Source organism: Salvia miltiorrhiza, unplaced genomic scaffold, assembly GCF_028751815.1.
Source record: "Salvia miltiorrhiza cultivar Shanhuang (shh) unplaced genomic scaffold, IMPLAD_Smil_shh fragScaff_scaffold_60_2, whole genome shotgun sequence".
Taxonomy (NCBI): domain Eukaryota; kingdom Viridiplantae; phylum Streptophyta; class Magnoliopsida; order Lamiales; family Lamiaceae; genus Salvia; species Salvia miltiorrhiza.
Window position 1 is genome coordinate 171,226 of NW_026651473.1, and position 24,946 is coordinate 196,171.

General features: G+C 38.4%; 3 protein-coding genes across 3 annotated transcripts; all 3 read right to left on the bottom strand.

Moving 5' to 3' along the window:
• Positions 1-3,164: 3,164 nt before the first annotated feature.
• On the bottom strand, positions 3,165-3,710 carry LOC131003025 (uncharacterized). Its single transcript, XM_057929494.1, has one exon. It carries the CDS (start codon positions 3,708-3,710, stop codon positions 3,165-3,167), a length of 546 nt encoding a protein of 181 aa, XP_057785477.1.
• Positions 3,711-4,112: 402 nt separating this feature from the next.
• LOC131003026 (glutathione S-transferase T3-like) lies at positions 4,113-5,096 on the bottom strand. Its single transcript, XM_057929495.1, has one exon. The coding sequence runs from the start codon at positions 5,094-5,096 to the stop codon at positions 4,113-4,115; it is 984 nt and encodes a 327-aa protein (XP_057785478.1).
• Positions 5,097-8,539: 3,443 nt separating this feature from the next.
• LOC131003020 (probable chlorophyll(ide) b reductase NYC1, chloroplastic) lies at positions 8,540-13,713 on the bottom strand. Its single transcript, XM_057929488.1, has 10 exons — positions 13,034-13,713; positions 12,200-12,278; positions 11,962-12,097; positions 11,557-11,631; positions 11,284-11,479; positions 10,762-10,830; positions 10,092-10,231; positions 9,860-9,982; positions 9,506-9,698; positions 8,540-9,215 (listed from the first exon to the last, which is right to left on the bottom strand). Exons 1-10 carry the CDS (start codon positions 13,391-13,393, stop codon positions 9,030-9,032), a joined length of 1,557 nt encoding a protein of 518 aa, XP_057785471.1. The 5' UTR covers positions 13,394-13,713; the 3' UTR covers positions 8,540-9,029.
• Positions 13,714-24,946: the final 11,233 nt, after the last annotated feature.

Consider the following 24,946-nt stretch of genomic DNA (forward strand, 5'->3'; position numbering starts at 1 on the left):
ATTGTTTTTCAAATTCTTCTAGCATCTACATATTCATCATCTTCAAGTTCCAAGTCATTATCACTTAAAGAGTCATCTGTTTCACATTCAGATGGCATATAATCTATGTCTTCTTCTGAGTTTTCATCTGAATCCTCTCCCGTAACCCTAGTTTCCACATCCAGCTTACCTTTTTCAAAGTTCAATGTTGTCAAATAGCTCAAGTGTGGACAACCATGTATAGGATTGCTGGATTTGTCTATAGATTTAGCATCTCCAACATTCACACCACAATCCACGTATCCTACACTTAAGACTTAAATGTGTAAGCATCTGCATTACATCATTGTCATCTTTTAAGATATGATAAACATCAAATCCTGGGAGTTTAAAGAATAAATTATCCCAATACACATAGCCCAACTTTTGTACTTCATTTTCAAGGTCAAGATACCCAAATCTATCTTCATCAAAACCATCTCTTTCTACTAAACTTCCTCCCAAATAAATTGTATGTTCTTCCATCCTAGAAATGCGTCCCCCATGGTGTATATATAAGGAAAATGGTTCACTGCAATATAAATTAAGCGAGTTGCAATTAGTTAAATAACTTAACCACAATCAACAATTTAATAAAGAAGCCACCAATAGGTCGAAGAGTTACTCTACTTTAGGCCAGCAATCTCCATAGTTTAATTTGTACAAACCATGAACCCTAATTAAATTAAGAGTTACTATAAACACTAATAAGCATAAAAAGGCGACAATCCTAAGTAAACCCTTTACTGCGCTGTGATATACCCCTTAAATCGTGACAAAAGGTAAAAAAACACACAAAAGAGACAAAATTTACATTAAGAAAAACAAAGAGGACCTACCTGTCGGCCATACTCTAACCAAAACCATCCAAATACTGACAGAATAAGAACACTCACGGTATATTCTTTTGAGCAAGAAAAGAAAAAAAAGTTTGCAGTTAAAATGATAGATTTCTCCCTCCTAAAAGAAAAGAACAAGAATCGCCACTGTTAAATACTAGTTTCTTTCAAAGAGAAGAAGAAAAAATGCTTTTAGAAAAATGAAAATTAAGATAAGAAAAAAGAAGATACGTTTTTAGAGAAGAAAAGGAAAGGAAAGAAAAAAGAATAAGAAAAGTAGGCTACGATAATTAAAAAAGAAGAAGAAAAGAAAAAAGAGGAATTAGAAAAGAAGGAGAAAAAGGTGCTTTAAAATAATACAATTTAAATTAAAATTGCCATGTCATAGAAGTTGAATAAAAAAAAGTCCACGTAGGAAAATTTCGACATCCACGTCGGATTAATTTTGATCGGAAAAAAATTTCGGGCTAAATTCCAAAAAACTCAAAGATTATGTATTAATTGGCCAAAAAAAAGTGTTGGTTAAAAACCAAAATCTGAGTATAGTTTGTGTATTTACAGGCAATTAACCCTTATTTTAATAATTAATTCCCGTCGAATTTCGACGGGCAATAAACTAGTTACTAAAGTAGAACAATAACGTACTCGCATCAGTCGTAGCTGTCTATTATCCAAGTTCGGAAGAATATAAATATGTGAACGATAGAATAGTTTAGAATAGATATCAAATCTTTTCCAAATCTACTATCCATTTCAGTTGGAAAAAACTAAATCAACGGGATTCGTTGTTGGTTCGCAAATTTGGAAGGATTCCAGCTTGACAACATTAGCCCTCTCGTTCATTAATCTGGGGTAACGTAATTAAAAATAAATTAAAAGAACATATATTATAGTTTCTTTGCAACCGTTAGATCATTTTGAATGGAAGGATAGGATTTTATCTTAAATCTAACTATAAGGTACTGCTGAATTAGAAATTTTATTAGAAAAAAGGGTGAAACAAAAAACCCCAAACGCCGAGCCAAGCAACGTCAAAGCCTCTTTAAAGAGGGAAACAAAAACCAAGCAGACAACTAACTATAAGGTACAAACTCAATTGATGCTGACCCTATATATATATATATATATATATATGTATGTATTAGACTAAGTTTATCAGCAACCACCCAACCACCCAACCATCCAACTATCTTCAATATTTAATTAATTTCTCTCTCTTCCACATCACCAATATTCATCCCAACCCAACCACTTCTATTTTTGTTGGTTTATCAATGACCACCCAACCATCCAACAACAACATTATATATAATTATTTTGTTATTATTTTTAATCGTAATAATTTTAATAATATTAAATATAAATTAAAATATTACGAAAAAAAATTAAAATGAAAAAAACAATAACAAACTAATAAAAATTTAAATTACAACAAACTAAAAATAGAAATTACAACAACCCAAACTCGAAATAGAAAAAAATAATACATACTAGCATTTAATTATCATTGCCAAACTTTTGCCATATGTGCTCGATCAAGTCATGTAATAGAGAGTTGTGAGCTTCTCTATTGCGAAGTTTGGATCTAGTTGTCATATAGCTCGCTAGGCTTGCAATTCTATTTGTAGAGTATACGAAATCATTAGTTTCTTGCCCATCTTCACTTGGTCGAGTATTCTGTCTTAGTCGATCTTCGATGAATTCTGTAGGATCATGATAGTTAAGGTAAGTGCTTCTTTCATCTTCCACTATCATATTATGCATGATGATGCAAGCAATCATTATTTTTCCCATAATATCACGATCCCAAATAAGACATGGCCGCTTGATAAAAGCAAAACGCGCTCGTAAAACTCCAAATGTTCGCTCAACATCTTTTCGGGCAGCTTCTTGATGTTGGGCAAACAACTGGTGCTTTCGAAGTTGTGGAGCAGGAATAGATTTGATAAATGCCGACCATTGAGGATATATACCATCAGTGAGATAATATCCCATATTTCTTTCGCGGCCATTAACGATATAATTGACCTTAGGTGCTCGACCTTCCAAGATATCATCAAAAATAGGCGATCGATCAAGTACATTGATATCATTTCTTGAACCTGGGGTTCCAAAAAATGCATGCCAGATCCATAGGTCTTGTGATGCAACTGCTTCCAAAATAATTGTTGGCGTACCGCTTCATCCTGCATATTGCCCTGCCCATGCAGTAGGGCAATTTTTCCATTCCCAATGCATACAATCAATACTACCCATCATGCCTGGGAACCCTCGCCGTTCTCCGATATGAAGAAGAGCTGCCATATCTTATTCAGTAGGCTTTCGGAGGTACTCAGCTCCGAAATTGGAAATGACACCTTCAACAAATTTGATAACTGATTTACGAATGACTTGGGCACTCATTCGTAAGTATTCGTCATGCAAATCGGCCGAAGTGCCATATGCCAACACCCTCATGGCTGCAGTACATTTTTGAATTGGAGACATACCAAGACGGCCAGCTGCATCAGGGTGTTGTTGAAAATATCTATCGGTGGCGACGAGCTTGTTCATTATACGTTCGAACAAAGGCTTTCGCATGCGAAACCTTGTTCGAAAATATTCTGGGGGATAGATTGGATGTTCTGCAAAGTACTGCTCGAACACACCTTCATGACCTATCTCACGTCTTCTTTCAATATACCGCCTCCTTGCTCTAACGGCATGATTGGTAGGTTGTACAGATAAACTTGCGGCCTGGATTACCACATTCTCAATGATGCGATCAAGTTGGCGATTATGTTCGGCAACGCTTTGTTCCCATGCTTCATCATCGCTAGAATTTGAAGCACCAATATTAGAACTGGAGGCCATTTTTTGAAGAGGATTTTTTTCGATCTAATGTATAGAAGAGATAATTGTTCTGAGATTTGAAAGAATACATGGATAAATATATAAGCAAGATCATGATAAGTGTCACATGGGTGGTGCCACCGAAAGTAAATGCTTTTGGAATTATTGTGACAAAAATTCAAAGGTCACATGGGTGGCATTGAAATTACACAAAATGAAATGGCATTGAAATTACACAAAATGAAATGACATTGAAATTACACAAAATGAAATGTCATTGAAATTACATAAAATGAAATTACATTGAAATTGCACAAAATGAAATTACAGAAAATGAAATTGCACAAACTGAAATTACATAAATCAACCATACAACAATAATTTAAAAAACACAATAATTAAAAACAAGCATCATCAGTTCGATTACATTCCATAAAGTTCTGCCATTAGCCGACGTTTGAGAGTTTCCTCTTCTGGAGATAACTGGATTTTTTTCATCAACGTATTCAACGTAGATGTTTTCATTTCTTTTTCACGTGTAATCCTCATTTCACGTAGTTCAGCAGTGAAAGCATATGAAACTATCGAAGATTGTGATTCTGTTTGCTTTCCTTTTCTTTTTGCCTTACCTTTAGCTTTATCCCTACCAATAGGACGCTGAAATTTCGAAGCATCACTACCTGGAGTTTCTGGAGTGGAGTCGGTAGGAGGATCCGCATCTTCATCCGTCCTGGATTTTTTTGAGCTGCTGCGACTTTCGTCAACACTGTCTTCGTCGTCTGGGTGAGAACGTCGTACGTAGCCAGTACTTTCCAATTTCAGTTCCCAGTTCGGATAGCTGCTCATAACTTTTTCAAACACCTCATGGTGAGTAAACTTAGTTTTACCATAAATTGTTTGAGCTGCTTTCTCGATATCCTCTTTGGACTGACCGCTCGTTCGTCGCTCATATGCTTTCTTGTATGCAGCGACCCACAAAGTTACATTTTTGTTGAGGCGTTTGAAACGTTGCCTCAATGATTCCAAAGTCCTTGGACCTCCAATTTCTGGATTATCTGCTCGACTTTGCTCATACATATCTGCAACACTTTTCCAAAATGACTTACTATTTCGGTTTCTGCCAACTATTGGATTGTTACTGACAAAGCACCAAGCAGACATTAGTGATATATCTTCTATATCAGTCCAACTTTGCGCATTGTTGGAAGGGTTTCCAGAGAAATTTTCAGAGGTTTGGTGATATTCAGAAATATGAGAATCAGTTGGATTATGCGAGAATTCTGAATTCATAGCATAATCAAACTCTGGAAATTCATTGGAGCTTGGAATATCAGCAAGATTTGGATAATAGTCTTGGGAGGGGTTGAAATTTTGAGAGTTGAAGAAGGAATTATTGTCTGGATCCATTGAAAAATAGAGAAACAAATAATAGAAGTTATAAGTAAAAAGGATAAATGAGAGAATTTGAAGGTGTATTGAAATATAGCAAGAGTGGTCTCTATTTATAGAGGATGAAAAAATATAAATTTTGGTATATTTTTTATTTTTTTTTAATATTTTATATAAAAGATATACTTGTTTTTATTAATTATCCTAATAAAATCTACTCATCCAATTAAATGATGACAAGTGTTACAATATTATTAGGTGATACTTGAGGAGAGAGAGAGACCATGCATGGTCTCTTTTTTGAGATGGTCGACCGTGGCCTCTACTCCTTTGTCAATTTTTTTTTTTAATTTTGCTTTACACACATGGCATAGACCAGGTCTCCCACAATGGAACCGATAATGGTAGTCTTAGGGAAGAACTAAAATAAGAGCATTTCTTAAGATATAAAATAAGAATTATTTTTAGCCCTTAGATCATCAAGATCTACGGTTGATTTGTAATCCTATTGGAAGGGTTTATGGTCCTGAGTTCGAATCTCAAAGGTAGCAAAAAATTATTTTTCACAATTCATACATTTATACAACGAATTCATACGTGTTCTACATAAAATTCATACATTAAAAATTGTTCTTATTTCTTATTTTAAGGTGTGCTCTCACGGTAGCCCACCCCTATATATATATATATATATATATATATATATATATATATATATGGTTGGGTTCATGTGGATCCCTATGCTTATAATAGATCCGTAGATCCAAATCTAGACCACACATTTATGACATGTGGCGCATCAAGATGGTGACACGTGGCAAGGCATTTCAAGGCAAAATCTGGAGAGGGGTAAAATTGGAATGTAATTTTCGAAATTAAAAAAAAATAGATTTTCTCAAAATAGGTATATTTTAGATGCATAAAGTTTCATACGAGAATGCATGAACTTTCATATAAAAATGCATAAAGTTTCATATAAAAATGCATAAGATTTCACCCCACCCCAACCCCACCCCCCACACCCCTGAACCCCACCCCCACCCACCCCCTACCCCCCCAAAAAAAAATTATTTTTATAAAAACTGATTTTCTGACCACTGACCCACCCCTACCCCCACCCCCCCACCCACCCACGCCACCCCCCCTCCCTAAATTTTTTTTTATTATTTTTTTAAAAATTGATTTTCTGACCACTGACCACCCACCCACCCACCCCGCCACCAATTTTTTTTTTCTCAAAAATTGATTTTCTGACCATTGACCCCCCACCCCACCCCCCAAAATTTTTTTTTTTTTGAAAAACTGATTTTTACATGCATAAAAAAATTACATGTTTTACATGCATATACTTTCACACAAAAATGCATTACATTTTTTGAAAAAATATAATTTTTTTTGGGCTGGAGGGTGGGTGGGGGGTTAGCGGTCAGAAAATCAGTTTTTTTTTAAAAAAAAAAATTTGGGGAGAGGGGTGGGTGGGTCAACGACTCAACAATCAGAAAATTAGTTTTGAAAAAAAAAAATTTTTTGGGGGGGTGGGGTGTCAGTGGTCAGAAAATCAGTTTAAAAAAAAAATTGGGTGGGGGGGTGGGGGGTGGGGTGGCGAAAATACCAGATTTATTAAAATTAAATGCATTTTTTAATTAATTTAATGCATTTTTATATAAAATCTTTATGCACTTTTGTTTGATTTTATATGCATGTGAAACATGACTATTTTGGGGGGTGGTAATGGGGAGGGTTGGGGGGTGGTGTGGGGTGGGTTGGGGGGTGGTGCGGGGTGGGGTGGTGAAAATACCAAAACTGTAAAAATCAAATGCATTTTTCTGTTCAAAGTCATGCATTTCATGTGAAAACTTTATGCATCTTCGTGGGAAACTATATGCATCTAAAATATATCTATTTTGAGAAAATCTAAAAAAAATATATATTTTTTTAAATTATTAAATCCGAAAATTACATTCCAATTTTACCCCTCTCCAGATTTTGCCTTGAAATGCCTTTATGCAATGCGCCACATGTCATAAATGTGTGGTCTAGATTTGGATCTACGGATCTATTATAAGCATTGGGATCTATATGATCCCATTCATATATATATATATATATATATATATATATATATATATATATATAGGGTTGCATTATTCGGAAACACAATATTAGATGGAGAATGGAGTCGCAATTTGGTTCGTCAGATCAATCTTGATCAAAGGCTGAGATTAGAAGTTAATATAATTAAAATTGGTGAGATTTATAATATCCCTTAATCTATTCCTTTCTCTCTCCTCTCTCCTCTCTCTATCTCCCGTCACCCCTCACCTCTCTCCTCTCTCTCTCGTCCCCTCTCTCCTCTCTCTCTCTCTCTCTCTCTCTTAAAATCAAAATACATAATTAAGTTCATAAAACTATATCTGAAAGTTCGTAAAACTGCATTTGCAAGTTCAATCCTACTCTCCCATCTACCTCTTTCTCTCTCACGATTTTCCCCCATTAAACACCAGAAAACTTCAACACCATTCAAGACAAGTTCAACACAAGTTCAGAAGTTCAATACCACAAATTCAAAAGTTCACAGAATTATACGTATAAGTTCAATAAAATTATTTACAAAATCTGCCGCCCCCTTCCTCTTCTCCGGCGAATGTTCAATGCACGGAGAAGGGGGCGACGGCCGGAGTTCAAAAGGCGGCGGTGGTGGCTGAACTTGATGGGGTTCGAAGGCGGCGGTGGCTCTGAACTTGAGGGCGGCGGTGGCTCTGAACTTGTGGGCTGAACTTGGGGCGTTCGAAGGTGGCGGTGGTGGCTGAACTTGAGGGCGTTCGAAGGCGGCGGTGGCTCTGAACTTGTGGGCCGAACTTGGGGCGTTCGAAGGCGGCGGTGGTGGCTGAACTTGAGGACGTTCGAAGGTGGCAGTGGCTGAACTTTAGGGCATTCGAAGGCGGCGGTGGCTCTGAACTTGTGGACTGAACTTGGGCGGCGCCGAGGAAGGAGGCAGCGCCACCTTTTGTGTGTGTGTTCTGCCGGTGTATGTGTGTTCTGTGTGAGAGACGAGAGAGATAGGGAAAAGGGGACGGGAGAGAGAGAGAGATGAGAGAGGAGAGAAGGAAGTGGGAAAAAGTGACGGTGTGTGTGTGTTCTGTGTGAGAGACGAGAGAGATAGGGAAAAGGGGACGGGAGAGAGAGAGATGAGAGAGGAGAGAAGGAAGTGGGAAAAAGTGATGGAAGAGAGAGAGATGAGAGAGGAGAGAGGAGAGTGAGTAATTTAAGGGATCTTACCAATTTTATTTTCAAAAATTATATATTAATTATATTAGCTTTTAATCTTAGCCCTTGATTAATATCGATCTAACGAACGAGATTATGACTCTAGACTTTGCAAATATTTATGTTCTTATTGAACTCTCCCCTATATATATATATAGAGATATATATATATATATATATATATAATCTCGAAATTAATAGAACTAAGACATTCGTGTTATGTTATCAAGTCTTTAAAATCCAACTACATTCATACATGTCTTACAACCAACTTACTTGGCAGATGCCGTCGAAATGCGACTTAATGTAAATACAATGGAATATTACATCGTACAAGGCCATATCTACGTTCTCTATTTTTCAATTTTTTTTTCCCTTCACCTTTCTTTGGTTTTTGGGATGAGAAATGTGCATGATCTTATGCGCGCTGATATCCAAATGGTAGTAAATAGAGAGGAAATGGTAATTCCTTCCCAATGCACAATGCATAACCACACACTAAAGGGAAAACCTGCAATCTAGACTTACCCATTTGGTCAGAAAGCATTGTAAAACCATCTGGATGCAGCTGTAAATTATTATGCAATCCCTCGTGTTTCTGTTATACTTTTGGCTTACAAGAATAGTTTCTTCAGAGCAATGGCTTCTGTTTATCGAGCAGCATTAGGCATACAGCTCTCGTCATCAGGTCCCTGGCATCGTACTACTCGTACTTGACAATATGATGAAGGCACAAACCACTGAAAGTGAAAAGACAGAAACCCAAGTATTCTCAGTATACATCTCCATGGCATCAGTGAATGAAAAACGTGTTCGACTCTCAGCCCAGTTGCGGAGCCTATCTGCCTCAGCAGCATAGAGTGCCCGTCCCTGAGATAACCATGGTTGTCAAGAGTTAATGGACTTCGGATACCAAATTATAAAATCCTCGCAGAAAATAGACATTGAATAACAAATGGCCGATAACATGCAGTCTGACAGCCAAAGACACAGTATGGTACATCCTCAAGACTTAAAACAATTATTATTTCTGAAGTCACAGAATATGGCGTGTTAAAAAAAGATGGCAAATTTCGGATGTCAAATAAGTAATATTTCTTCTTTTTCCCTTGAAGGAAATTTCATACTCCGATCTATATATTGTGAATAGCGTAAGGTACCTGGTCATCAAACCAGCGAGCACGTCTAAGCCATGCAGTGACTAGAGCCAGTAAAATTCTTGGCGGAGTCAAATAGTTGACAGCTCTCCCATTTCCCTTGACAACCCTCATCCTTGGAACCAAGGTTCTAGCAACTGTCTCTGGAAGCTCACAAATAATGTTGAACATCTGCTTGTTTTTTACACTTGCACCACTGACATGTACCAACATCAATTATTAGCAAACAAAGCAAATAACAGGTGATCAAGCATTCACCAACTTATCGTCCGTTTAAGGACATCCTCTGTGTAAAGAGTGCGGTCTAAGTTGAAGGAAATTCAAGCATTCGCAGAACATATTAAAATAGTTGAATACCTTAACAGCAGGTCAGTCAATACCATGCCCGGTGAAGCTGTGTGGACACCTACTTTTGATTTTTTGCTCTCCTTCAAGAGTGATGATTGAAGCTGCCTAAGACCACATTTTGTCGATCCATATCTGTATTTTCAAAGTAAATGAAAGATTAACTTATCTTGGATGGAGCATCTAAAGTAACAGGATTGAACTTCTATAATTTAGAAGTAAAAATGGTTAGCATTAAGCTTACACTGCTGTTAGCGGGGTGCTGGACCCCCCAGATCCCGCACCATCCATGTTAAAAATATGACCTCCATTTCTCTGGCTGCTCATGATTCGTAATGCTTCACGAGTGCAAAGTATTGACCCAACCAAATTTGTAGACACAATCTGTCCATGAAATTATCGAATCTTGAGCAGACCATTGTACACTACAGATAACAGGCTCTTTGGAAATATATAAGTTGATACACTTTGTGAATCATATGCATTTTCTAATGCCAACTAGACTTGTCACAATTTTCATGGAGCAGGATAGAATATTAACCAAATGTATTGTTAGAAGAAGGCTAAATATTCAACAGTGAATACACCTCGACTTTGAATCAGGGAATCAACAAGACCCCAATGTCTCTTCAATGCACTCTTGTCTGGCTATCTATCAATTAGTTTCGCTTATGTTCTCACTTCTCAGCAGTTACTGTGGTGAGTGAGAATCCTTGTTGTATTCATACATGAAAAGCAATAATCTCAATCTTGTGACTTTGGTGAATTGCATGTATGTGTCTGTATGTTCTTCTGAATAATGGTTTCAACTAATAAGTTTCTTGTCATACGAATAAAGTAATATATTTCACCAATTATATGTGCAGATCATATGCAGACAATCTAACCAGTTTGAACCCTTAAGAGAAGCAAACCTGTGTTATGTCATCATCACTAAACTGAAGCAAGGGCCTGAACCCCTTGTTTGTCCCCGCATTGTTTACCTGTTCAAGGGTGAACAAAGAAGTTATAACTTTCTGCTAAGATTCAATGTTGAGAAAGACATAGAAAACATGTTACGTGACATTCCATAATACTTTGATTTCTTGAAAACTTTTAAATTGAGTGAATTCTCAAAAATGGGGTCTCCTGAAGGATGCCTCACATGTTGGTGCACAAGAAATGGACACCACACCAGTCATCCGTTGAGATACATCACTTTTATCATGTAAAATATAAATCTTCTTTCTTTCCACCATCAAGATACTATATCTATAGAACAGAACTGGAGCCCTAACGACTGATGGTTGCTACAATGAGCTATCAATGTTCAAGCTCAAAATGATATTGCAATCATACTAATGATACCTATGTGTTCAAAAGAGTATAGAAGAGTCTAGTCAGCAGATGATATAGTAGAAAATTTGGAGAGAGAAAAGAAAAAGCAGTTTGCCTACCCAGATATCAATAGAGCCAAATTCATTCACAGCAAAATTTGCTAACTTCTTAACATCTTCAGGATTGGATACATCACACGGAATTCCCACTACTTTTGCATGTCTTAAATGTTTTCTAGATGATCCACCCGTAACAACTACGACTTGCTTCAGATTCTCTGATAGTTCTTTGATGGTCTTGTCCACAGAATCAGCACTGTCTCCAAAAGAGCCATATATCAATTACAGAACGATGCATATTACAAACTTGAGTGATATAAATTGTGAAACTACCTCCGAGAAGTAACAATGACCCTGTCACCTGAAAGTATGAATTCACGAGCTAGAGCTTTTCCAAGTCCTCGAGTACTGTATCAAGATTCAAGTTAATTAATGCAAAATAATCAATCTCAAAATGCAAAGATGATTTTTCTAATTACAAGAGGTTTAGCAAGTAAATATTTGGCAAAACATATTCTGGAACTTAAACGGTCTTTAGTCTTCATTCGAACAGAAACTAAAGCCTACTGCAACCAGTCTAATGATACTGAAGCACATCTCTTTCTCCTTGTGGGCGAAATTGTTTAAGTAGTAAGATTAGAGTGTCAGATACAAAAAGTAGATGAATACTTATGCTTTTCTTTAAGTTTCGCTCTGCAGTCTGATGAATATTAAAAAAATAAAGAAGATTTACTGTACCTTCCAGTTATAACAACATTGCGCGGACCAGATCGACTGACTTCCTCCAACACCATGTTGGAACCAATCATTGTTCCAATAATGATTCCCCCAAGCCAGCTATACCAAACTAATGCATTCATTTGATCATCCCCACCTACAAAGTATTTGAAATATTCAGAGCTGAAAATTAAATGCTGAATGCCAATTCGAGATTTACTACCGACACTTTAGAAAGAAACAGAGTGCAACGACTAACCTGACAACTGAAACCCGATTAGCAGTATAACTCCAGTACTTAACATTGTCACAATATATCTTCCAATATGCATAGACCACTGCCCAGAAAGAAGTGTGGGTTATTTACTGTGCATGGAATAGTTAAGAAAATTCACATCGAACACCTATTTATTCCCTCCACCAAAATACAATTAGTGAAGAAGACACTTCGAATTGGAGAAAAAGAAAATACGACAAACTATAAGGGGCAACGGAATGACTTCATGTGCTAGAGTTCAAGCTGGTAGATCAAAAGTCACTCAAACTCCATCAGCTAATCAGTAAAGAAGCAGGAATAAAAAACTTCAAAGTCCAAGAACAACGGCATACGCATGCCCCTTTAATAACCTAGCAAGTCATTGCTCTAGCTTGCTTCTACTAACGTCTAAGCAAGCGCTATGTGTACTGCATCAATCCATTGATTTTGCGAACGGTGGTAGATGGTCATGTGTCATAAAATCAATGGATTAGTGATGTACATATACATACTTGATAGAATTTCACTGGAAAAACCTAGCATCCATGAAAAATCAGAAACATTACATAATCAAAAGCAAGAGGTTTAACCACATAAAAAATGTACTGGATTCACCCGAAGTACATGCTTTGCATACCTAAATTTATTGGCTTACATTTATCAAGAGAGAATAATGATGAAGAAAAAGTTGCCAAATTATTAACACTATAAACTCCAAAAATTTAGGTAAGCATAACACTGTTCCAATTTGCACCTAAAGCATTCTAATCAGTTTGCTTTCCTGGATTTTTCTCATCAAATTCCCCCCTAAAAATATTCAAATGCGAGCGCACTTACAGAAAACAAAGTTTCTTCCAACTTCTCCATAGCTTCGCTGAACCTCCCTTCCGGTCGCAAACTGGGCTTCGAGACTCTCCAAACAGCATCTCTAATCCCCTCCACAAATTTATTCACACTTTTTTCCTCCATTACTTGACCACTAGTTTCTTCACATTTCTTCTCCCTCTCTCCGAACCCAAAATCCTCCTGATCGGACTTGAACGATCTGCATGGGCGAATCCAAATTCTTCGGCGGGGCTTCACACCGACCGGGTCCCACACAATACGGTGCCGGAGCATTTTCCGGGGAGGCGGTTGGCCGGAGTGGTTGTGGCAATCCAGCGGTGGAAGGTGCAGCTTTGCCGCCACCGTGGTCATTATGTGAGTAGAGAGGTGAATGAATGTAGCTGAATTGTGAGTTTGGGTGAAAAGGATTGAAAATTGTGAGAGTAGTTTCGTTAAGGATGCATGTGTTTCTTCCAATCTTTATGGATTTTGATATGGTTGTTACTTCTGTGATATCGGGTAAACTCCAATGAGGTAAGAAATATCTAGCGAACGATTGAGACGTGAGAGAGAGAGAGAGAGAAAAGTGAGATGGGTTGGGTCGGAGAGAGAGAGAAGAGTGTGATGACCACACGTTACTGTAATACCTAATCTCCACGCTTCGTGTAACGTGGCATCGTTAGCTTCTCTTGGCGTCGAGCTTTTGCGTCTAAAGATACACATTTATTTGGCGTGAAAACTTAAAATATTCATTTTTCCTACTCAATATATAATTAAACTCCATTTTTCAACAAAATTAAATAATTAACTTATTTATATTATACTCCATTCCCTTTCACATATTTGTAATGACCTAAAATCTATTTTAAGCAAACTTATACTCCCTCCGTCCCACTTCAATAGGCTCATTTTTCTTTCCGGGATGTCCCACTTCGATAAGCTCATTTTCCTTTTTGGGTAAAAAAATTGTACTTAATTGATATGGACCACACCACTTTACTATCACTTTCCTACTTAAAAGTAAGTTTTCTTAATCTTCGTGCCCAAAAACAGTGAGTCTATTGGAGTGGGACAGAGGGAGTACTAATCCTTATCCTTTTTTTTTGCTTCAATCAGAAAATTTTCAATTACAATGTTCATTCGTATTGTTTAACTTTTTTTCCTTTTTATTCTTTTCATGTGCAACTCGAACCCTCTCGCCATGCCCTCACCCTATCGTTATTCAATCAGAGCCGTCTATCATGAGTCAAGAAAATAGGGTCTCCATACTATCGTTAATCCATTGTCCTTTTGATAGAGTTAAGGCGATTGACCATGAAAGAAACGAAATTTGATTGAATGAACAAAAAACAAATCTTCAATTGAGGCCTATGGTACTCCGTCCTAACAAACTCCATGAAAACGATAAACAACTCCAAAACAACTATAAACACAAATAAAAAATCCTAACCTTAAAATCCGTGCAACATGCCATGGGCCTAACTGTAGACAATTAAATTTGTCGTCTAATTAAATCGTGTCACGTATAAATTCATGGACTAAATATTTAATTATATTTTCTATTTTATTAGATGAGATTTTATTCCTAAATTAAATAGATATATAATTAATATTTAATATAATGAATTAGTGGACCTATTAGCACTCAAAGCCCTAAGGCCCATGTATGAAGGCCCAAAGCCCATGAAGCCCACCTCCTACATCTATAAATAGGAGTGTTGGGGTGCTCACAAATCACAAGTAAAAGTGGAAGAGAATTGGAGAGTTAGAAGAATTCTACCAAGTGTAGTCTTGCAAGAATTCAACTCAAGATCTTCAAGTGTCCTCAAGGAGTTCAAGAATTCCATTCAAGTCTTCAAATCTTCAAAGCTTCAAGAGTTCAAGAATTCTATTCAAATCTTCAAGTATTCATTCGAATCTTCAAAGTGATCTTCAAGCATCCAAAGAGATATTCGAGCATTCAAGATAGTCTTCAAATCAAATCAATTCCGACGTTCAAATCCAAAATCATGGCTTGAGCCCTTTGGATTTATCGTCACCAAATCAAACATTTCAAGAACCTTCGAGATTGTTCAAGAATCAAATGGAAGAGAAGAATCAGAGGATCGATTAGAGATTGCAACCCACATAAATCTATCTTCAAGTCTATCAAATTATCTTTGTAACGCACTTTGTATTTTATCGAATTAAAATACAAAAGTTTGTGTTTACAAATTTTGGAATTTGTAGACAATTAAATTTGTCATCGAATTAAATTGTGCCACGTGTAAATTCATGAATTAAATATTCAATTATATTTTTTTATTTTATTAAATGGGATTTTATTCATAATTTAAATAGATATATAATTAATATTTAATATAAATGAATCAATGGGCCTATTAACACTTAAAACCCTAAAGCCCATGCATGGAGGCCCAAAGCCCATGAAGCCCACCTCCCACATCTATAAATAGGGGTGTTGGGGTGCTCACAAATCACAACTTGAAGTGGTGGAAGATTGGAGAGCTCTAGTATCACAAGTTGAAGTGGAGGATAATTGGAGAGCTAGAAGAATTCTACCAAGTGTAGTCTTGCAAAAGTTCTACTTCAAATCTTCAAGTGTCTTCAAAGAGTTCAAGAGCTCAAGAATCCAAGAATTCCATTCAAAACTTCAAATCTTCAAGTGTCTTCAAGGAGTTCAAGAGCTCAAGAGTCCAAGAATTGCATTCAAATCTTCAAGTGTCTTCAAGGAGTTCAAGAGCTCAAGAGTCCAAGAATTCCAATCAAATCTTCAAATCTTCAAGTATTCTTCAAGTATCTCCAAGATCTTTGACTCAACCTAAAACACCTCTAGATTGACTTGCAATAGGACAAGGACACTCTAGCAATGGTTAAGTTGACCCAATGTCGTCTCTCAAGGAAGATCTTAAAGGGCTTCTAATTGTATCACAAGAAAACGGTAAAGATTGGATTGAAAACTGTAAAATTAAACTAAAGCTTGGAAATTAAACTTAACTGGAAACTTAAACTCAGGAATTAACTAGGCGAAAAAGAATTAAACTAATGTTTGTAATTAAAACTTAAACTTAAAACTTAACCTTAAAATTAACTAGGCGGAAAGAACCATTAACTAGGCAGAAAAGAACAAACGTAAATACTCATGCAAAAATAAACTATTAAACCTAGGCAGAATTAAAAGCATAAAGTAAAAGAATTAACTAGGCGAGTTGAATTAAAGGTTACTACGCTAAGAATTTAAATAACTTTAATTAAAAGCTTCTAATATAATCTAACGTAAACGAAATTGCATAATCGAAAGCAAAACATAATTTAAACGATGCAAAGAAATTAAAGTAAATACAAAATACCATAAAACGTCGCGAGGATGAAATCACTGTTACTTGATTACAACTCGAAACAGAGAACTAACTAAAACTGAATTAAATACTAACTAAAACTCGAAACTAAAGAACTATGAAAAACGAGAATTAAACTAAAGATTGTTTTGATTGCCTAAGGTCGAAGCTATTCTTGTTCCGAAGGCTAAAGGATTTATTTTTCATGAAGAACATTGAGCCCTATATATAGACTACCGATCAACCCTAAAAACCCTCAAAACGGCCCATCAAAACTAGGCTTAAAAGATAAGCATCAAAGCAGCGTGCGCGCACAGGGGATTGCACTGGATAACTTGCTCGGCAAGTTTTGGCAGCTCTGGCGAGTCATGGCAGAGCTGGAAGTCAGCTCTGTAGGAGTAGTCAGCTCTGGAGCATCGGCTCTAGAAAAATAAATGCCAGCTCTGTAGATTTAGCTCTGCACACATGGATGCCAGCTCTGGCAAGGAAGTCTGGAAAGTCTGCTCTGTCGAGATTGGTCAGTTCTGGCGCTCCACTTGGTCAGCTCTGGAACTTTAGCTCTGGCTCTGGCACGGGAAATCCACTCTGACGAATGGACTTCAGCTCTGTCAGCTCTGGCGAGGCAGCAGAGTATGCGGAGTCAGCTCTGGCACCACTTTAAGCCCAAAATACGCAAATTTTGATCCAAAAACTCCAACTTAGCATTCTTTATCATGTTTTATCAAAAGCTCCTACAAAGCATCAACAAACCCATAAACGCACCAACTTCCAGAATATTTAGCTCAAAATTAGCACAATCAAACCCCCAAAATACGAACAATTAGGCATAAATCAATCTTCAAGGAAATATTCAAGTATCCTTCAAATCTTCAAGTGTTCCAAGACGTTCGTACAAAATTCTAAGGACGTTCTTCAAATCAAATCAAATCAAGTTCAAAAGCTCCAAAGCGTTCTTACAAATTCCAAGGACGTTCTTCAAATCAAATAAAATCAAGTTCAAAAGCTTCAAGGCGTTCTTACAAATTCTGAGAACGTTTTCTCCCAAATTAAATCAAATTCAACGTTTAATCCAGAATCATGACTTGAGTAATTTGGATTGACATTATCAAATCAAAAAATTCAAGAACCTTCGAGATTGTTCAAGAATCAAATGGAAGAGAAGAATCAGAGGATCAACTTGAGATTTGCAACCCACGAAATTCTATCTCCAATTCTATCAAATCCTCTTTGTAACATTTTTGTATTTTATAAATTGAAATTCAAAAATTTGTGTTTACAAATTTTGGCACGCCCAATGGGACCTCTCTACCTCTCATCTTTACTATTCACCAAAATCTTGAACAATGTCTACTCAATCAAATGCAACTGCTCCAACTTCATCTAAAGCTTATTTGGGAAGCATTGGTGTAATCACACATAGCAAAGCAAAATTGATGCAAGAGGTGTCTAAGTCGACCTCCCGTCTTCCATCTATACATGAAGAAGATGACAACTCTGAAAGAAGCTTCACATTTCCCATTGAAAATTACCAACTCCATGTCAACGTCATAATGACAAACGCTTCTACCATAGAGGAACAACTCTTGAACTTGACAAAGATGGTCGAATCTCTATCCAAGCACATCCAAGATCAAGATGCCCAGATTGTAAAGCTCAAGGGAGAAAAGGGAGATTCAAGCCACGCCAACAATCATAGAGAAGACGAAGAAGATGAGGAGAATAACGACGAAGAAATCTCCAAGGACAAACAAAACAATGATGATGATAGAAAGTCTTCAGGAAATGATGCTCTCTTCTCATCTGGTGGCCTTATTCTGATAGACCAACTCAAAGAGTTCATCAAAGCAACCATGGAGAATAACTATGGTGGAAGCTCAAAGTCATTATTGATTTACTCCAAGCCATATACTCGGCGGATCGATAGCTTGAGGATGCCTGGTTATCAGTCCCCCAAAGTTCTAACAATTTGACAGCAAAGGAAATCCGAGACAACACGCGGTTCATTTCATTGAAACATGCAACAACGCTAGTACTTATGAAGATCATTTGGTCAAACAGTTTGTTCGTTCACTGAAAGGGAATACCTTTGATTGGTATACGGACTTGGAGTCAAACTCAATTGACAGTTGGGAGCAACTGGAGCATGAATTCCTCAACTGCTTTTATAGCACTAGAAGAACTGTTAGCATGGTGGAGCTCACAAGTTCGCATCAATTCAAAGAAGAGCCAGTGATTGACTACATCAACAGGTGGAGAAATCTTTGTATCAATTGCAAGGATCGATTGTCTGAATCGTCTGCCATTGAAATGTGTATTCAAGGGGATGTATTGGGGCTTGCAATACATCTTGCAAGGAATCCAGCCTAGAACATTTGAAGAACTTGCTACAAGAGCTCATGACATGGAGTTGAGTATGGCGGAAAGCGGAATCGAAGGCCCACGCATCCAAGAACCTCACAAATTCAAGCCAGAATTCAAGAAATTAGGAAAACCATCTGACAAAGCACCAAAGAAGGAATCTATGGCAGTGAAAACAACTTCCGTGAAATTTTTAAAGAAAGAACCAAGTCAAGAAGGCAGCCAGAACGCTCCACGAGACAATCAGAACTCTTCCCGAGATATGGGGCAAATAAGACTTACCTTGAAAGAAATGCAACAAAAGCAATACCCTTTCTTAGACTCTGATGTCTCTGGGATATTTGATGATCTGCTCAAAGAGGGACTTATCGAGCTACCTGAAATGAAGCGACCAAATGAAGCAGGGAGGACAGACGATCCAAACTGTTGCAAATACCATCGCTTGGTTGGGCATCCCATACATGATTGCTTCATCTTCAAAGATAGGGTCATGCGATTGGCTCGAGAAGGGAAAATATCTCTTAAAGAAGACACTGCTGCTGTAAATATGGTCTCCGTCGACTTGAATGACATAATAGAAGGTATTGAAGCTCTGTATGATACATCCAATCAAGTAGATGAAGAACCTGAGTGAAATATGGATGAAGATGATGACGCATTGGCAATCACATTCTCTAATGAAGATTTGCAGCTTAGATCTTGGTGATGCCTCAAATCAACACCTAATCTAAAAAGCAATAATCGAGACAAGATTTACGTGGTTCGGCCATTAAGACCTACATCTACGGGTGTTTTCGAGCTCTTCCACTATACTTCGAGATTATTACATTTTACAAGTGTTGTTCCCAAATAAAACCATGATCCCCCAATGCTAATGCTAAACCTTCTATTTATAGATGTGAGAGTGAGCCCTAAAGGCCTTAGGCCCATGAACTCTAATAATTGGATTTAAGCCCTTTAATGCCTTAATACACTTAACTTTAATCTTGGTTTGACTGCGCCGGAAGCTTCGCTATCTTATGACTGTGCCGAGACTTCAAGTTCTTTATCCTACGCAGGTGCTTCGAGCTCTTTAGGCTGTGCATGCACTTTGACTTCTTCGGCTGGTTCGGGTAATGAAAATAGAACTTCCTCGTTGCCCGTGCTGAGTAGTCCCCTTGAGCTGCGCAGGCAAGTCGTCCTTTTATTATCCGAGGTCTTCAATTAAACCTGCTGTTAGGTCCTGAAGGTCTCGAATAGATGTATGGGGGGGGAATACACCTATAGGCTATTTTTAGCTTAATCTACTGACCTCAATCAGAGGGATCTCAGTCAGAGATCAAAACGAAACTTTGCACGCAAACAAGGACTCCTGTTTTACTGAAATCAGTTTTGACCAACAGGGTTGACGACTGATACTGAAAGCTCTTGGAATTCTCTTCTTCGATTCAAGCTTTGGGGAGGTTAAGCTTTAGGCTGAGTAGCAATTTTGGCAGAGCTTCAGCTTATGTCGTTGAATCGGTGAAGGTTGAAGTGATCCTCGAGCGCTATTTGTAGGAGAACTCTTGAATAGATCCGTTGGCATAAATCGTCCTCAAGATTTCTTCCGTTGGAGAGCAATTCGAATTTGGGCTGAGGCTTCAATCTTCGAGGTTCCTTGTCTGTGTGGAAACGGCTCTCTTTGATGGACAGGAGATGTGACGTCTCTGAAAAGTTACCACCAGATAGGAATGACCTCTGCAGAGATAACATATTCTGAGATCTCTGCATTTAATGCGGCTGTACTTGTGCGTACGTGGCTTCCTCTGAACGTTGGAAGATCAGTCCTAGGAGGAATGTTCAACTGACACTTGACTTTAGTATCAGTCCATTGCGCGCATTAAATAATCAGTCTTCAACTGATTCTTCAACTGATACTTCAGTTGGTATCTGCAGTCTTCAGTCTTCGTTCTTCAGTCTTCAGTCTTCAGTCTTCGACACCGCAAGCTAAACTAGAAACGAACTCTAACACTTGAGTTCAAAACGATTCTAGTCTATTACATTTAAGTCCTATGAATTTTGGTATCATCAAAACAAGGGTTAGGATATTCCTCAAGGTTCCCAACAATTTCCCCATTTTTGATGATGCCAAAACCACACAGTAGTTCTAGACAGCAAAAAGACTGAACTCACAGTACAAGTTCTAAACATGGGGTGAAAACAGTTCCCCCTTAACAATAGAACCTAAAAACTTGTACTTAGAGCAAGAACGAAAACAGTTCTAAAACAGAACATAAAGAAGACAGAAAAACCATAATCAGAGCCTGGACAAAGAGTCATTGTCTTCAGGTTGAGATCAATAAGAAGTTCATTTCATTAAAAATGACTGATAAGCCATTAGTCGAGGTACAGAGCAAGACTTACATTGGAGTAAAAAGAAAAACAAAAACAACATGGGAAACCCATGGACTCCAGCAGTCTGCTTGGCTGCGCCTTGAACTTCTTGATCTTCATCTTCTGTCTTCGTGTCTTCATGTTCCTAAGCTTGTTCCACTCTCACTTGTGTTCCGTTGAATTGAGGTCTTTACTAGAACGTCATCCTTACAACTTCTGGTGATCCTTTTGCTGTTCCATCATCAGTCAAGAGTTAGAGGACAGAAGCAACCTTAGAGAAGGTTTCTCTCTGACTTCCAACTTTCCCCCTTTTTGGCAACATAAAAAAGAGAGCTGACGATTGAGGCTATGATTAGACGGTACCCAACTCTTAGTCTCAGAAGCTCGTGAGAGGATTTGAGAACAGAGTGAGTCCGGATATACAGAAGAGGAGAACGCCAGTGGAGAGGTGAGGAGATGAGGAGACGGAGAAGTGGAGGAGGACAAGAAAACGTAGAAGGCGGAAGATAGAAGAATGCTGCCTTGGAAGAAGGAGAGGGCTGCCTTATGAGGTGAAGATCAGGTTGGTGAATTGGAAAGAAAGAAAGGAGAGTAGAATGGGCGTGAGAAGGAAGAATCGAAGCGGTGGCAGCTAGGAAGACTAACATCGTCGATTCGCCGGCCCTGGGTCTGTGAAGAATAGACCAGGTGCGGCTGAAGATGCCGGCCAACAACGAGAGAGGTCTCGTTGTGCGTTGCAAGCCAGGGAGGAGCACAACATATGCGATACGGAATATCTCCTCCAGAAGCGATGAAGCTTCTTGGCGCCAGGCATGAGAATGGAAGACGCTCGCTTCGCTGGATACAAGTGAGGGTAGAGCAAACTTTGACGCCGGAGAGACGTTGAGGTCCAGTGGAAGGGTCCGGTGAAGACCAGGTGTGTGAGCGTCATTCTTCCACTCCATGACTTTGCAGTCATAGATTTCTCCTTTAGTCGGAACAAATTTTCTCTGCAACTTTAGAAAAGATTGAAAATTTTTCTCACAGTGAAGGCAGTGGTGATTTGTTAGTTGATGCAGAAAAAATCATGAAGACAATATGGTATAAATAGACAAGATTTGAACCATGTAAGAAGATGAAAAGGTTTTTCGAAAACTGTGCCTAAAATGAAATTGAAGAGAAAATTCGCGTCCGCCGTCACTTCGAGGGACTGCGTCTTCAAAAAGTTGAAAGGCATCATGCATTCTGTCATGTCAATGAGCTTTTCAAGAAATTTTATTGCAGAGGCAAAAAGGTTGGAAAGATTTTTGGCAAAAATATCAGGACAAGTTCAATCAAAACAGATTTTCCCTTTATAAAAATCTCGTCCTTCACGGATATTCCATTTACCAACAATTCCAACAATCAGTTAAAGTTTTTGAAAGAAACTGATCAGTTAGAGAAAAGATTTTGAACTAAAAACTTAAATCTCTTAACTGAAATAACTGATTTTGAAAGGTAAGCATTTAAAATACTTACTGATCAACTGAACATCGTAGTCAGTTGATACCACTTGATCCTGGTTGTTTCATCAGGATGACTTCTTCTTCAGATGAGCATTCGGACTTCATTGCTTTCCACGTCGGCGATCGTAGAATCAGCAGTTGGTTGACCACCAGTCAGCATGACTGTTTTGAGAAGATCTTCAAACACAGCATCACTCTTCAGGGTTGATGAGGCCGATCTTTGCACATAGATCATTGAACCTCTCTTCTGGAAGAGCCTTGGTCAGCAGGTCCGCTCTCTAAATAGCAGTGGGAATCCATTCCACAGAGATATCCTTCTTTTCGACATGATCACGAATGAAAGTGATGTCGAATAGCAATATGCTTCACTCTGGTGTGATGAACTGGATTATGGGAGATTGCAATAGCACTGGAGCTGTCGCAATAGATAGGAACTTCCTTTTCGTCGATCCCATAGTCCTTTAGTTGATGGACTAACCATAGGATTTGTGAGCAGTAGCTTCCGGCAGCAACATATTCAGCTTCAGTTGTAGAGGTGGCGACTGAAGTCTGCTTCTTTGAAAACCAAGAAATAAGCTTGTTGCCTAGGAATTGACATGTTCTGGAGGTTGATTTGCGATCAAGCTTGCATCCACTGAAGTCTGAATCTGAATATCCGGTGAGCTTGATGTCGTCGTCTGCTGGATACCACAATCCTAAATTGGGCGTGCCTTTGAGATATCTCAGAATCCGCTTTGCTACATCCAAATGAGCTTCCTTAGGATCTGATTGATATCTTTCATATACCCCGACTGCAAATGCGATATCTGGTCTGCTCGCAGTCAAATACAGCAAAGATCCAATGATTTCTCTATACTTCTTCGAAGAGACAGAGTTTCCTTCTGAACCTGGATCAACTTTCCAGTTTGTGTTCATTGGGATCTTGACTGACTTCATGTGCTGAATACCGAACTTAGCTATCAGTTCCTTGGTATATTTGGACTGACTGATCAGTATTCCTTCGTTGGTCTACTTGACTTGCAATCCGAGAAAGAAATTCATTTCTCCCATCATGGACATTTGAAACTTGTTGGTCATGATGTCAGCAAACTTCTTGCACATGCGATCGGATTTGGATCCGTAGATTATGTCATCGACATAAATTTGAACAAGCAAGAGATCTTCTCCTTCTTTGAGAGTGAACAGAGTTCTGTCCACAGATCCCTTTTTGAAGCCTTGTTCAACGAGATACTCCGAGAGAGTATCATACCACGCTCTTGGTGCTTGCTTCAATCCATAGAGCGCTTTCTTCAGCTTGTACACCTTTTCTGGTCCAGCAACCTCAAACCCTGGAGGTTGTTCTACATAGACTTCATCTGTGAGCACTCCATTGAGAAATGCACACTTGACATCCATTTGGTGTACCTTGAAACCTTCGTGAGCTTCGAAGGCTAAGAAGAGTCTGACTGCTTCCAATCTGGCAACTGGGGCGAATGTCTCGTCGTAGTCGATTCCTTCTTCTTGACTGTATCCTTTAGCCACTAGCCTTGCTTTGTTTCTCACAACGTTTCCTTCTTCGTCTTCCTTGTTCTTGAAAATCCATTTCAAGCCAATCACCTTTGCATCGTCTGGTCGATCCACAAGCTCCCAAACTGAATTTCGGTTGAATTCATTGAGTTCCTCTAGCATTGCGATGACCCACTGAGTAGACTTCAGAGCTTCTTCAATATCCTTGGGCTCTGTAGATGATAAGAAACAGCTGAAATTCTTATCTTCGTTGATGCAGTTCTGATTGATGTCGAAGATGAGGTTGCACATAGATCTCCGAGTCTTGACGCCATCTGATGGTTCTCCAATGATGTTCTCCTTTGAGTGGAGTTCAAACCATCTTCGATACTTCTTGATCTCTTCTGGAGATGGTGGGGCTTCTTCGGTCAGAATGGTTCTGAGGTGTTGAGCACCTTCTGGAGCAGGGGAGTGTTGAGCTGGAGCGGCTTCTGCGCGTTCAACTCGAACTTCAGCAACTGGAGTTCCCCCTTGACTGATGCCATCTGCATTGGCTCCAGTCTGAACTTCAGACCTTTGGTTGATCTTCTGATACTGAAGCATCTCAGCATCTTCATCTTTGCCAGGTCTCCACACCAAGACAGTAGAGGGCTCAGTGTTGTGGATTTCAGCTTTGGAACCTTCAGTGTTCTGAACACATTTTTCAGCTTCATGTTCCCTGAAACCATCTGTAGACTCATCAAAGATCACATGAGGTGTTTCTTCAACACAAAAAGTTTGAGTATTAAACACTCGATAGGCTTTGCTTGAACGATCTGTTCCAGAGTATCCAAGGAAAACTCCTGGATCAGCCTTGCTATCGAAAGTGTTCAACCTCTTCTTATCATTGTTGTGTATGAAACACTTAG